This window comes from Siphateles boraxobius, unplaced genomic scaffold (genome assembly GCF_051911475.1).
Source record: "Siphateles boraxobius isolate OS27281-9 unplaced genomic scaffold, OSU_SipBor_1 25, whole genome shotgun sequence".
Classification (NCBI taxonomy): domain Eukaryota; kingdom Metazoa; phylum Chordata; class Actinopteri; order Cypriniformes; family Leuciscidae; genus Siphateles; species Siphateles boraxobius.
Genome location: NW_027508866.1, coordinates 7839029 through 7852712, shown reverse-complemented (window position 1 = coordinate 7852712; position 13684 = coordinate 7839029). Strand labels below are relative to the sequence as shown.

The following is a 13684-nucleotide window of genomic DNA, read 5'->3' as shown; positions in this document are numbered from 1 at the left end:
GCATAAAACACATTCCTGAGTTACATACAAAAACGCTGAGATAAATGACAATATCAAATAGTTAAAATGTCAAGTATAATACACAAACATTTGAATCTCTGAAAAAATTGAGAAAAGGGTGGTTGTCAAGGGTAGTTACTTACTGGCCCAAGTAAAAAAAACTTCCTAAAATCTCTATGATATTCTGATCTACAAATATTGGTTAGCGAGCTCCTGCTATGGGATTTTTTCTCCAGTTTTAACCACCTTCAGATGAAAAATAAAAGTTTTATTGCTGAAAAAAGTAATAGAACTCCATGATTTGAGGTATAATTTGTATTTCTGTTTCGAATGGTACTAGTAGAATTACCCAACAGTGTTTGATGCTTAAGGTCTGTGGTTTAGAAAACCCCATAACCATAAGTATGAGCAATAGTGATAGTCATATTAGCTTAGCTAATCATGCTAGTTTATACTAGTGTACAGGGCTCTATTTGAAAAGGCTGGATTGTTGTACAATACATCTGCACAATACGGTGGAAATATCAGCGAACAATGTAAGAGCTTTCTGGGAAGGCGAAATGTCTTGCTTGACACAGATGAAATGTTTTCTTTGCACTCAGCCAGCGAGCGTAGATCTGTGCAGATAAATCAGGTGGGTAGGATGAGGTCCTTTGTGCTCCCCGCAGTAATTCAAAACCTGCCAGACTGATGGGAGTACAGACAAATGGATCAGACAGAGCAAAAATCCACCCTCTGAAATGTCACACAACCAACAGCACAGCAGAGACCCTGTCAAGCAAAACATGCTGGATGCAGAGACGAAAAAGGCTGAGAGGTGGGAACAGGCCTGACGTTGCTCTTCTGCTTGGATTTGAAGGGAATCAAACTGCGCTGTTAATCCGAGTCAGTGCATGTAACATCACAGGATGCACAGACAAAAGGATCTGAAGGTGTGTTCACAGGCGAACACGCACACGCGTGCTTGCGGTCGCGGCGAGCCCGTGGGGACTGTCATGTCACCAGGAGCCGATGAAATTCGTGTGCACAGCTCTTGCATGCCAGAACACTGACTGCACCAGCTCACTGGCCTAGTGCACTTCTCCACGGTTTACATCTCACACACACATATGCAGAGCCCACATAAACCACTAACAGAAATTCACTCCGTCTCTCTCCATTTCTCTCTCTTTTTAACACACGCACACATCTCCACCTAGGCGCACACTCGCGATCCAACATCCGCACAAACACGCACATAATTCCACAGGCCTCACACACGGCAGCTATTTCTGTAGGCTTAAATCTACTGCCCATTTGTCTCGTAAAGGACACACTGCAAAACCCAACCTGCCACTTTCAGCGCAGGAGAAACAACTTTAATTGCATGTTGTTTCTTTCCAATTCAGTCAGGGAAAACCAGAGAGAGTTTAACCACGCTGGGAACAAGCACAACAGGCCACACAGCATGACAAACTCAACCCTGCGCCTTGCGATTGCGACTTCCCGAGGTAATAAACATTACGTATTTTTCTACTTTGTTTACTACGAAAACATAGGGTAACGTGTGAAAGTGTTAACTATGCATATGATAAATATACATAAACGTTAGATATGTAAATGTTGAGGTACATCCGAATATGTTGTCAAATGCGTAAAACATTCAGCACAAATACATTGGAGTTAAATGTGAAAATGTTGAATTAATATAAAAATATACTAATATTTTATATATTAATGTACAAATATAATTTTAACAAAATGTAAAAATGGAAACAAATAAGCTGACTTAAATAGTAAAAAATGGTTAAATAGGAATGTTGAGTTGAATATTTCGTTAAATACTTAAAAAGACTTTCTTCTTTCACCCAAACACAATCAGAGGTTTATTAAAAAATATCCTTGGATGGCTTAAGGGTGAGTAAATTATGGGACAATTTTCATTTTTGGATGAACTAACCCTTTAAATACTAAAAAATTTAGTTAAATGGTTAAATAAAAATAGGTTGAGTTAAATATATATAAAAAAAATACTTAAGAAAACGCTAAGTTTAAAAATGTTCGTTTAAATGAGAAAATACGGAAACATAAAAAAAGTAAAAAGTGATTTATGAATAAGTCTACCTAAATATGATTGTTGAATTCAATATTAAATCCAAATAATTTGAGGACATTACGTAAAAAAAGGATGAGTTAAACATGACAACTACATTACAAATAAAATATTTTAAATAAGAAAATATTAAATTAAATACAAATAAGCGGAGTAAAATGTGAACACAATAAGTTAAAAATTAATATATACGTTAAATACGAACTATATACGTTAAATATGAACAAGATACATTGTTTATCATTTTTTCATCTCAGCATTTGTGTATCAGCACTGGCGTGTGTTTGCGCGGGCATAAATGGGCTGATGCCCGTGTCTGTGCCAGCTGTAGTTACTGTAACTGGCAGGACGTTAATGAGGAGGTCCTGAGGAGGGATGAGAGGAGAGTCTGGGCAGGAAAAGAAAAAGAACCGGATTAAAATTTCAGCACAACACAGAGCCCTAAGAGAGAGAGAGAGCGAACAAGATAGATGGCTGGGACGACAGACACCTCGCGGGCCTGTGAGAAAGGCGGACATTCCACCGTGAACACGTCTGGGAGGGGAGGGATAGTGGGGGAGGGCGTTGGGGGAGGGGAAAAGAGAGAGAAAAGGGAGAGAGAGGTCACATACAAACAGTGAAGCGAATTGAAGCATTCCATTATTACGCTCGACTGAACCCTGCTCCTCTTTTCACCCTGAACCCAAGACACACACACATACACACGCCACCAAATACACACTCTCTTTGCAGCTGATACCATCCTTCCTTCAGAATGAACTAAAAAGAAAAAGAGGAAGGGGAGGGTGAGATGACAGGAAGGAATATGAAAGACAAAAATAGGAATGATGTTACTGGAATGACTAGTTCAAGAAAAATTGAACGTTTAAAGGGTGAGAACTGGATTAAAAAAGTAGTAACTCTTCTATCCATCAAAAAACATGTCAGGTTGAGATTTCAATGATTAATATTAGTTTTCTCCACCCACATGGCCTTGATGACATCAGCAGGTAAGAAAGGTCGCTTTAGAGGCTGAAAAAGTTATGAAAAATAATGAAATCAAAAAACTATTTTTACAATAGCATACATTGAATCCTTAGTCCATTCTATTTGATTCCACATTAAGTTTAACACATGCAGTCTTTCAATAAGCGCGACCGCAAACATCTCCATGGTTCATACGGGGGATGATCGATCAACGTTATGGATTATCTGTCCATACCTGCTGAACACCCAGAGCTAACCGCCCGCATCAAAGGCAGAACAACTGCCCGCCGAGGGATTTCCTTTCTCTTTCGCTTATTACTGGAGCACTGTGGAGCATGACACATTCTTATGTTTATTTAACTACGCGATACGATACACACAAATATCTCTGCACCCTTCCCGTTGAGATCCACCTACTGTCACTGTAGATGAACTGAGCTAACGGAGCATGTAAAACCCTGAGGCCAGGAAAGGGCTCTTAGATGGGGGCGGGATTCCTTTATCCCCAACCAAAGACACATGCACAGAATCACGTAACCTCATTAAGTCAGCAATCACAACAACAAGATAACGATGAAGCCTTGGATTATAGACGATCCAGGCTTAGGCAAAATTGCATGTATAAAACACAAATCTATATACAGCATATGTACATAGAACAAAACCAATGCCACTTACTATTAGCAAAATACCTCAAATGTTTAGTCCTTTGATGAAATTTCATATGTAGCTTTATATTTCTATCTTTGTACTTGCTCTGAAATGGTTCAAAAGGGTCATTTCAAATCTGTTTGGCGACATAAATACAGTAAGTCAGTTATCTACTTAAAATTATTAATAATAAAGATAATATTTTGTTTATTAATTAAACAAAAGATGTATTCACTGATTTTCGACCAACAAAGCCATAAAAGCAATATTGAACTATTATAAATAAAATGCCACAAAAAAGTTCAATAATTGAACAACACCTATATATATAACACATAAAATGCAATTAAAATTAATGATATATATATACGTAATTATGGATCAGAAATGAATACAACAAACCACATCACAACAAGGACTTTATCGTATCGATTGATTGGTTTCTCATTGAGTTTAAAATCTGGCTCGACAAAATTGGACATCAAATATTTAAATGTCTTCTGATATACTGTCACACCATGGAAACAGCTGGTTAGGACACGGTGTAGCACTATATTTGCTATTTGCGTAAAAAAGACATGGTATCTTTATATTTACCCTCTCATTCACAATTAATTGTGATCTCAACAATGTGTAGTTTAATTTTATATCAACAGCAAAATCATCCCCAATATATTGTGAATAATCAGTCTTAGTTCATAAACCAAAAGAAAGCACCAAAGCAAAAACTAATAAATGAAAGCTGGAGCATAAGGATGAGAAGCAGGTAAGAAATCTAATGGAGTGGAAACGTTTATCCTGCCACAGTCTCTGAAAGAGTCCCCGGGAGAAACCAGGCGGATTGGAAACAGGCCAATGTTACTGAACGTTCTTGTTTGCATGTACACAGTCATATTCAAAAGTTTGTGCACAAGCATGAGAGTAAGATTTATTTCTTGTTAGATTTGCATCTGCGATGCTTGTGGAATCAGAAACATATCTTTTCATTAAATGAACCTTGCCGTGACCTTCCAGTTCGGTGGCAGCTCACCATGGTGGGTTTCTGAGCTTAAAAAAAAAAGTGTCTTTTTTTACTTCAAATGTGCAGTGATGGGGGTCTGGCATGGCAGGGTTCGGTTTGATCATAGGTAGTGTAATTACACCACTCCCAGCGCATCGAGCAGCACCGAAACAGCCCGCAGCGAGCGCACACTGCAACAGGATGCATTCCTCAGTGACAGCGAGACAAGGAAATTGCCACCTAACCCCGACCACATGACAGGGGGAGCAAGCGGAGGAACGCACACATGCAGACGCACACAAACACACACGCATGACCCAGATCAAGGCGAACAGGCACAATGCGCAAACAAAAGGCGCATTTGAGCAAGTATGCAAACACTGATTCACCGCCTACAAAATGTCAGTCGATGGTACGAATCCCGTCATTATTGGATACTCAGAGAATCACTCAGAGCATCCGTGCGAGTTATGAGGATTGTGTCATCCATTATTCAGTCTCGTGTAGCCATGAAGGCAGCATGGGCGGGATGTGAGGACTATTGAATATCAAAAACTTGTCCATGAATGAAGGTGTGATTTCACCACACTGTGTTTTCCCCCATAATCAAACCTGTCTGCAGTAGGATTATAAGCTGTTATGGTGTGGATCAAAGGGGTGTGTGTGTTTATCTGTGTCTGTATGGACACGCAAATGTGGGTAAATGTGTGTGCAAAGGTGAGACAAAGATGTAGCACGCCTAGCAGACAGTCGAGGAAATACAGAAGGGGGAATACGAGCCATTTCAGCGCTAATCCACACTGTCTCTTGCTACGTCCCGTCAGAATTAAAAAATGGTTACTCACTTTGCTGTGGATTCTTCATTGTATTTTGTCTTCAGTTCGTGGAGCTCTGCCTGAGTTGCTTCAAGTGCTGTGCAACAAATGAAACGCGTCTCAGTAAAACAGGCTGACAAATTTAAAGTATGTAATTGCAAAAACGCATAACCTGACGGTGAATGCATTAGCAAACCTGTTTGTAAGGACTGCGTTTTCATGTCCAAGTCTTCTGTCCTGCTGTCCTGGCTCTGCTGTGCCTGACTGCATAGAGACATACAGAGAATAATTAAAACAACCGTTTCCAAACATATATTAATGTAAAGACAGCAGTCACATTAACGCTGCAGTACTGCAAATTGACATGATTGTGAATAATTCACTAGATGCAGCGATATTATGTGACATTTTTAACGTTTAAAGGGTTAGATCACCCAAAAATGAAGATTCTGTCAGTATTTACTCACCCTCATGTAGCTCCAGCCCCATAAGACTTTCGCTCATTTTCAGAACACAAATTAAGATATTTTTGATGAAATCTGAGAGCTGTCTCACTCCTTCATAGGCTACTAGGTAATTGCATTTGCCAGCCCAGTAAAGTTAGTAAAGACATCGTTAAAATAGTCCAAGTGACTACAGTGGCTCAACCTTAAGTTTATCAAGCGACGAGAATACTTTTTGTGCGCAAAAAACAAACAACATACAATAACGACTTTATTCAACTAACTCCTCTCTTTCCTGCCACTCTCTTACGCTATTCACTTTGTTGGGCTATTCACAAAGTACAGCTCTTCCGTGTTTTATGGCAGAACACTGGTTCACTATTGGCTGAGCACGATCATATGATCACATGCATACATGCATGTGATCATCTGATCGTGCTCAGCCAATAATCTGAGAGCAATGGTGCTTACATGAATCGCGTAGCAGAATGGCGTGGAGGAGAATAGATTGTTGAATTAAGTCTTTATTTCTGAATTAAGTCTATTATTTTGGTTTGTTTTTATATTTTTATATTTTATTTAAATTTTAGTTAAAGTTTTAATTTGGTTGTGCATGTTTAATTTTTGTTTTTTTTGTTTTTTTACATTTCAGTTTTAGTTATACATATAGTTGTATACGTCTAAATGTTGCCTTGGCACCTAGCTGAAATAAAGTCGTTGTTTTTTTCTTTTTCAGTTAACATTTATTTTATTTTAAGTAACAAAAATGTTTTTTGATGGTTTTAGTTTTGATCCAGACACATTCAGCTCAACTATCATGCCAGAAAATGTTGCTTTGAATTCAGAATTTAGTTACAAAGGCACCTATGATTCACAAAAATTGTATCTAAATTTAGTGTTGAACCCATGATGCCTAAAAAAAGCTGAAAATGTTGTTTTTCTAGCTCTGCATTCATAATCTTGTTATGCTTTCTTTGCTGATTCAGTTTTTCAGCACATCATTTCAACGCACCTATGATGCTCAAAGTTGCTATCTAGGGAGGCAGCTCACTTGGTTACTTGGTTTTGAAACACAGCCTATGAATTCATAACAAACATTATGATTAATGTAGTATTGGATTTGTGCAATGGTCAGGCTAACCTCTCCTGGTCTGCATAGTTGTTAGGAAGGTTTTCCCCTCTGCTTTCCCTCTGTTCTCTTCCTGATCGGTCCTGGTTTTGATCGAGAGCTTCCTCTGTGTTCTTGTCCTGCAGAGAACGCTCATACTGCTCCAGCTTCTCTTTAAGTGCTTTAATAGTGACTTCTGTAAGAGAGAAAGAGAGGGCATTAAAAAAGGCCTATGGATGTGTTCGGGTTAGTTTTTGCCAACATTGTGGGGACCAAATGTCCCCCAAGGACAGTAAAACCTGAAATCAGCCAAGAGGAAAACCGCCTAAACATATTAAATTATATCTTTAAGGAACAATTCACCCAAAATGAAAAATCTAGGAACATTTTCTTTCATGGTAGACAAAAGGAGCAATGAAGGCTGTGACAATTACAATGAATGGGAAACCGAAATTTAAGTAATTTCTCACTGAAAATCAGACTCAATGATCCAGTCTGAACAGTTTTTAAGGTGCTGTAACAGCCCACTTGAGAGAAGATTTTCAGTGAATAATGTCTTATATTTCAGTCCGTTTCTCACCCAAAGCAACCGTATCACTTTAGAAGACAGTAAATCCACAACGAATCATATGAACCACTCTTATCATACTTTTTGGTGCCTCTGCATCATTTTTTATAAGCCTGGAAGCTCAAAACCTAATTCATTGCAATTTCATTGAAAAGAGTGACCAACACATTCTTTGAAATTGCTTGCTTTGCGTTCAACAGAAGGAACAAAGACATACAAGTTTGAAATGGCATAAAAGGATAAAATAAAGTAAATATTGACTATTTTTATTTTAGGGTGAAAATGTTAAACTGTTTCTGAGAGGCTTGTATTTATGATTAGGTGTAGGGTAAGAGGATAGAAAATTTCATTAGCTCAGTATAAAAAAACAGAAGTCAAGGGAAAGTCCCCACCATGAAATGTGTGTGTTTGCATGCCTACACAGACACACACACACACACACATCCACACAAAAATATCCCTGATAGAGAGCTTTTTCCTCCTCTCTCCGTCTCCTGCACAGCCATCTGCGGTGATTTAAACTCCAGCACTTCAGCGCTGACACATAATCAATGAGCAGCAGTCCCACAAGAGCCCTTTTAGACCCTTAAATGCTAAACTGGACTTTAAACACTGGGAGACTGGAGGATCACTGACCTGAGAAAGATCAGTGTGTAGAATACACACGTGTGTACACGTATACGCGTGTCTGCGAGAGAGAGGTCGCACGTGGTGGTTCCTACGACTGGTGCAGGACAAATAAAATATTGCAGTTATTGGACTGCATCGATTAGGGGAATTCCACAGACCGTGAGGGAGTGATCTTTCCCCGTTGTTTACGTTAAAAAAAGAAAAAACAGGAAACATGTCTGGCTGAAACAGCAGAGGGACAGAAATAGAGCGCAGATGACTACAGCTCATTCGAACAAAAATAGGGCCCAGTCTGTGTGGGTACACTTATTCGGCCTGCCAACTTTATAGATACAGATAAACCCTGTTTTACAAAATGAGAATGCTTACAAAGAGCATTCAACTTCCATGTTGTGACAATTTTGAGTGGAACAATATTACAGAAAGTAATGTAGTGATTTAATAAAACGTGATGTTATCCATAAGGATTGGATTGGGAAAAGCAGGCTATGAACGAATAGTTAATGAAAGTTAATGAATGTGTGTGTGTGTGTGTGTGTGTGTGTGTGTGTGTGTGTGTGTGTGTGTGTGTGTGTGTGTGTGTGTGTGTGTGTGTGTGTGTGTGTGTGTGTGTGTGTGTGTGTGTGTGTGTGTGTGTGTGTGTGTGTGTGTGTGTAAATATATAGTAAAACAAAATTTTTAATAAGTTTTAATTATTTTTCCCCGTCCACCTGATATCTGATATATATATATATATGAGATGTGCATTTAAATTTTTTTTGCCCTTGGTTACATCATACGAGTTACATTTGGTAACCTTTCTTGGTCCCACTTTAGTTTAGGGTCCAACTCTCACTATTAACTAACTACTAACTACAGCTTTCGCATCAATAAACTCCTAATTACTGCTTAGTAGTAGGTGAGGTAGTTTAGGTATTGGGTAGGATCAAGGGTAGAATGTGGCCATGCTGAATAAAGCATTAATATGTGCTTAAAACAACATTAAAACAGCCAATATCCTAATAATATGCATGCTAATAAGCATCTAGTTAATAATGAAAATTGGACCCTAAACTAAAGTGTTACTCATTGCTTTTATATGCGGAGAAAGTTCTACATATTTAGTTTTGTGATTTTTTTTTTGTTGCCATAATTTCAAGCAGCACTGAAAACTAGGCTGGTTACCTTGGTTTTTAACCTCTGCAATTTCACGTTCGTACTCTTGTAGTGTATCTTTGAGCCTCTGGTTTTCTGTCTCTAAGTCGTGCATCTTCCGACCAGTCACCTGGAGTTGCTGAGTTGCCTCCAAAGCCGAGACAGGATCTGAAACACACATCCACACACAGTTCAGAATATCGTGTGTACCGTGTTCAGAGCAGGTCAAAGGTTTGATTCAGTGAGTGAGAGCTGTGTATAGAGATCAGTGTTGGTTTGTCTATGTGCAGTGTGCAGCTTCATTAAATACCTAAAAGTGTTTTTGCATTTTTGCGGATTGCCAACCGCAGCTAAAAAATGTTAACTAGAAAAACAAACCAAGCCAAAACACGGCAATAAATCCACACAGCGCTCCAGCGCCTCGGTTTAAATCTGCTCTGTTAAATCACAATAAAAAAAAGCACCAAAAACAACCATGGTATTATCACTGATTTTGGACAGAGACCATGCAAGCACCGTGTTTTCTGGACACGTACCATGGTAACTCTAATTTGCTGCTAGAACATGACAGTAACAACAGTGAAAACAATGAAGCACTAAAACACAATATTTACTCGTACACAAAAAAGACAACTTAACCTGATTTTTTTTTAAATTGAGAAAACATACGAATCATATTTTAAAACAATTATACTTGTCCCTTCAAAGTTAAAACTGAAAAAACAACGAATATTCGAAAATCTGTGGAACCACCACAGTAAACTAAGGGCACTTGCATTCTCGGTCAAATAAAACAAAATAAAAATGTTTTTAAAATAATGATCTACAAAAATAGAAGTAATAAAAAAAATATATATATTTTGTATTTAAAAAAACAACAAAAAATATTTCTAATAAAATAATTCTAAAAAAGGAAACAATTAAGCTGACAAATTAGTCCGTTCGATCAAATCCCGGCAACAATCATAGTTTCATAATTGATGTCAGATAAAGCGACCAAAAAAACACCACCAGCTGCTGGAATTTCAGAATAGCAGGTTGTAAAAGGAAGTTATAGTAATTCATATTTGGCAGGCTGTTAATTTGTTGCTTTCATAAATGAAGGCGATGTTAAGTGAAAGCGGGGTCGAGCGCAGCGGTGGTGTGGGACCGGGGCCAGCCCTCCGCACTGAAGGACTAAGACATTCTGACACACACACACACGCTTTTTCATCACTGTCTGTCCCCCTCAAATGCTAATTGCTATATGACTAATTATGGCCCTGTTCCCGTTGATTTTCCTTAATGAGACAGCCAAGTTAATTATGTAATCAAACTATTTTATTAGCCCCTGCGGAACATGAGAGTGTGTGAGAGAGAGCGAGTAAAATCGGAGAACGAAAAGCTGACAGACATGAGTATAAAATAAAACATGTCATTCCTGTACAAGTTCTACGTGAAGCTACAGTCGAGATTGTGGTTTTCGGCACACATCTCTCGCCCTCGTTCACATCTGAAGGTACAGGAAACGCTGATGGGGTGTGTTATGTGTGATGTGCATGTGTGGTGTGTGAGAGTGTGTCATATCTAAAAACTGCAAGAGGAAGTCTGAATGATATGCTGTCATGGTGTGTTCCCTTTTGTAGCCGTGGCAACTGCCATTTCAGTTCAACTCAGCTTGATGGGCGACCACGCGTGTCCCTCAATTCTGAACGTGACTGTCATGTGACCGAAATGACCAGCCAATTCAAATCCGATTTACTAAGACACATCAATTTGGATGCGTGTCATTTGCTGTCCAACACATCATCACAAGCACAATCCGTTCGGTTAGGTTGCAGTCTAAAGCTAAACTGAAGTACTGTGCTGGGCGGCCTCACCAAAAGCACCTAAAAAGAACAAGTGGGAATGTTTAGATGTTTTAAAATTTACTTTAGTAGAGGTATAGCATCTATGACACACATTCAGCCTCTAAAAGCAAAAACCAACATTAAAATCACCCTAAACCGACAACTTATTAATTGCACAAGTGAATCCCCCGTCTCAGTGTGAACAGGATGCAGGAGTCACTCCTGAATTCATAATGGCTGACTTGGAGACAATCATAGTGGCATTTTGGCATGGAAAACATGGATGTACTATTTCCTGTCATTTGTTAGTAAACAACCATCACAGTATACAATATTTTGCAGGAAATTCGTTAGTCACTCCTATACTAAATATTCAAACTCAGTGTAAAAGCAAATAAAATATATGATGTATTTTAATCATATTAATATACTAGTATTTCTTAATATTTTTAATTAGCTTTCATTTTAATTTTAGTTTAGGTTTTAGCAATTTTTTTATGTGCTTTCGGCATTGTTATTATTACTATTTATTTTTTTTCCAAAATTTCTATTTAGCTTTCAATATCTATTTTCATTTAAGATATATTTACTTTATTTAAATGAATGAAAACGATTTTAATAAGTAAAATTGTAAATTAATTCATAAAAATGTAGGGGGAATGTTTTTGTTGGGGCTAGTGAAGCTATTTGCAGGAGCAAAGTAGTGACTGAGCAAAGTAAAAAAATAAAATCTATACAGTTGAGTTCTGTCACTGTTATTAAATGGGCTTTGAAACAATATACAGATATATGTATAAGTATGAACAATTATGGATGTTACCTAATAAATAAATAAGAAATAGACGCAAAGTAGCTTTAAATATATGATATTGATATATATACACATACATACACACACACTGAGTTAACACACACCACAATGCTCACACACATGCAGGCCTACACAGTGTACCAGTGTAACTATCACAAGATAATTTGTCAAGCTGTGATCACATTCGCAGACAAATAGACAGGATAGACAGGACTGGACAAGCTCCAGATTTCACAGTTAGAAACAGACATTCCCAGACTAGACCTCCCACTCCAACATCCTGCAACACACACAAACACACACACACACACACACACACACACACACACACACATACATACATACAGTATACTCTCAAAAACACATTATACACACATATAAAGGTAGTCAAATACACATGCACGCACTTCCAAACACAAAGATACGCCGTTGAGTTGGCCCGGGATCTCCAGACCGCAGCATTGTGGTAATTTAGGGATGTACTAAGTAGTTGTGCAGGCAGACAGTCCAACCTGCTCCAACAGGCCCAGGCGGCACTGTCTGTCTGTCTGCCTCCCTGTCACTCAACAGATGTGGGCGGGGCTAAACAGTGGAAGTGTGTGCATGTGTATTTGACTACCTTTATATGTGTGTATAATGTGTTTTTGAGAGTATACTGTATGTGTGTGTGTGTGTGTGTGTGTGTGTGTGTGTGTGTGTGTGTGTGTGTGTGTGTGTGTGTGTGTGTGTGTGTGTGTGTGTGTGTGTGTGTATGACTGTTAGGGTGTCTGAAGGATTACCAAACCAATCCTCAAGTTCAGTTCAACCAGATGCCGGATTTTTCGATACACTCCACAGTCGCATTTTTACCTAAGTGGGGTTTGATACATTATCCACACTCTCCCTTGGTGAACTTTTTTTCAGTCTGGAGCAAAACTCTATTGAGAAGTCGAGCTATAGACGCTACGAGATGTCACATGAACCTTTGCGGCACCATTAACTTATTATAGATCAGTGCAACAGAACATTACCATATAAAAACTGAGGATCAGGGGGCCATTATCTCACCGTTAGAAAGCCAATTCGGAAGATTAAAAGGTGTTTGTGGGGCAATGAATGCGGATTTTATTAGAATCCAAGTTTCTCCGTGTGAGTGGGGTTTGGAACGGAGCAGGTCTCTAAAGCCGTAGAAGTCATTAAGACGGCCCGCGCGCGCATGTGTGTGATTTAGACACTAGAGACGGAGGTCTCATAAATATGACTGATGTGTTTACAGTATTCTCGCCTCAGTGAAACACTACAGCAGTGTGTGTGTGAGTGAATTTGTGTGTGTGTGTGTGTGTGTGTGTGTCCGTGTGAGAGCAGCCAGCACAGAGCGAGCTGAGACATACCTGGGACATCGATTAATCTCTTGTACACGCTGAGGAAAGCAGCCTCTGATTCTTTACTTCTTTTACTCAAGGCGTCGATCTGAAACAATGAGGGGGAAAAAAAACAATAACTGAATCGGGTAACGCTTGGAACTGCAGGCTTGATAATTGCATTAGCAACCAGGTTGAAATTTGCAGACATTAGCAGCAATGACGAGTCCATTAAAGATGGCCATATGGAAAACAGCCTAGAAAAGAAATTTTGAACTCACATGCGCACATTATGTG

General features: G+C 38.7%; 1 protein-coding gene across 13 annotated transcripts in view; it reads right to left on the bottom strand.

Moving 5' to 3' along the window:
* Window positions 1-13684, bottom strand: part of cux1a (cut-like homeobox 1a) — a 126350-nt gene that overhangs the window by 44177 nt on the left and 68489 nt on the right. For all 13 annotated transcript variants that reach the window (XM_077242346.1, XM_077242347.1, XM_077242337.1 and 10 more), the window contains exons 4-8: window positions 13418-13496; window positions 9438-9575; window positions 7109-7271; window positions 5721-5788; window positions 5555-5621 (exon numbers count right to left, since the gene is read on the bottom strand). In XM_077242346.1, the coding sequence (XP_077098461.1) occupies window positions 5555-5621; window positions 5721-5788; window positions 7109-7271; window positions 9438-9522 (383 nt within the window). In that variant the 5' untranslated portion in view covers window positions 9523-9575; window positions 13418-13496. The remainder of the gene's footprint in view (window positions 1-5554; window positions 5622-5720; window positions 5789-7108; window positions 7272-9437; window positions 9576-13417; window positions 13497-13684) is intronic.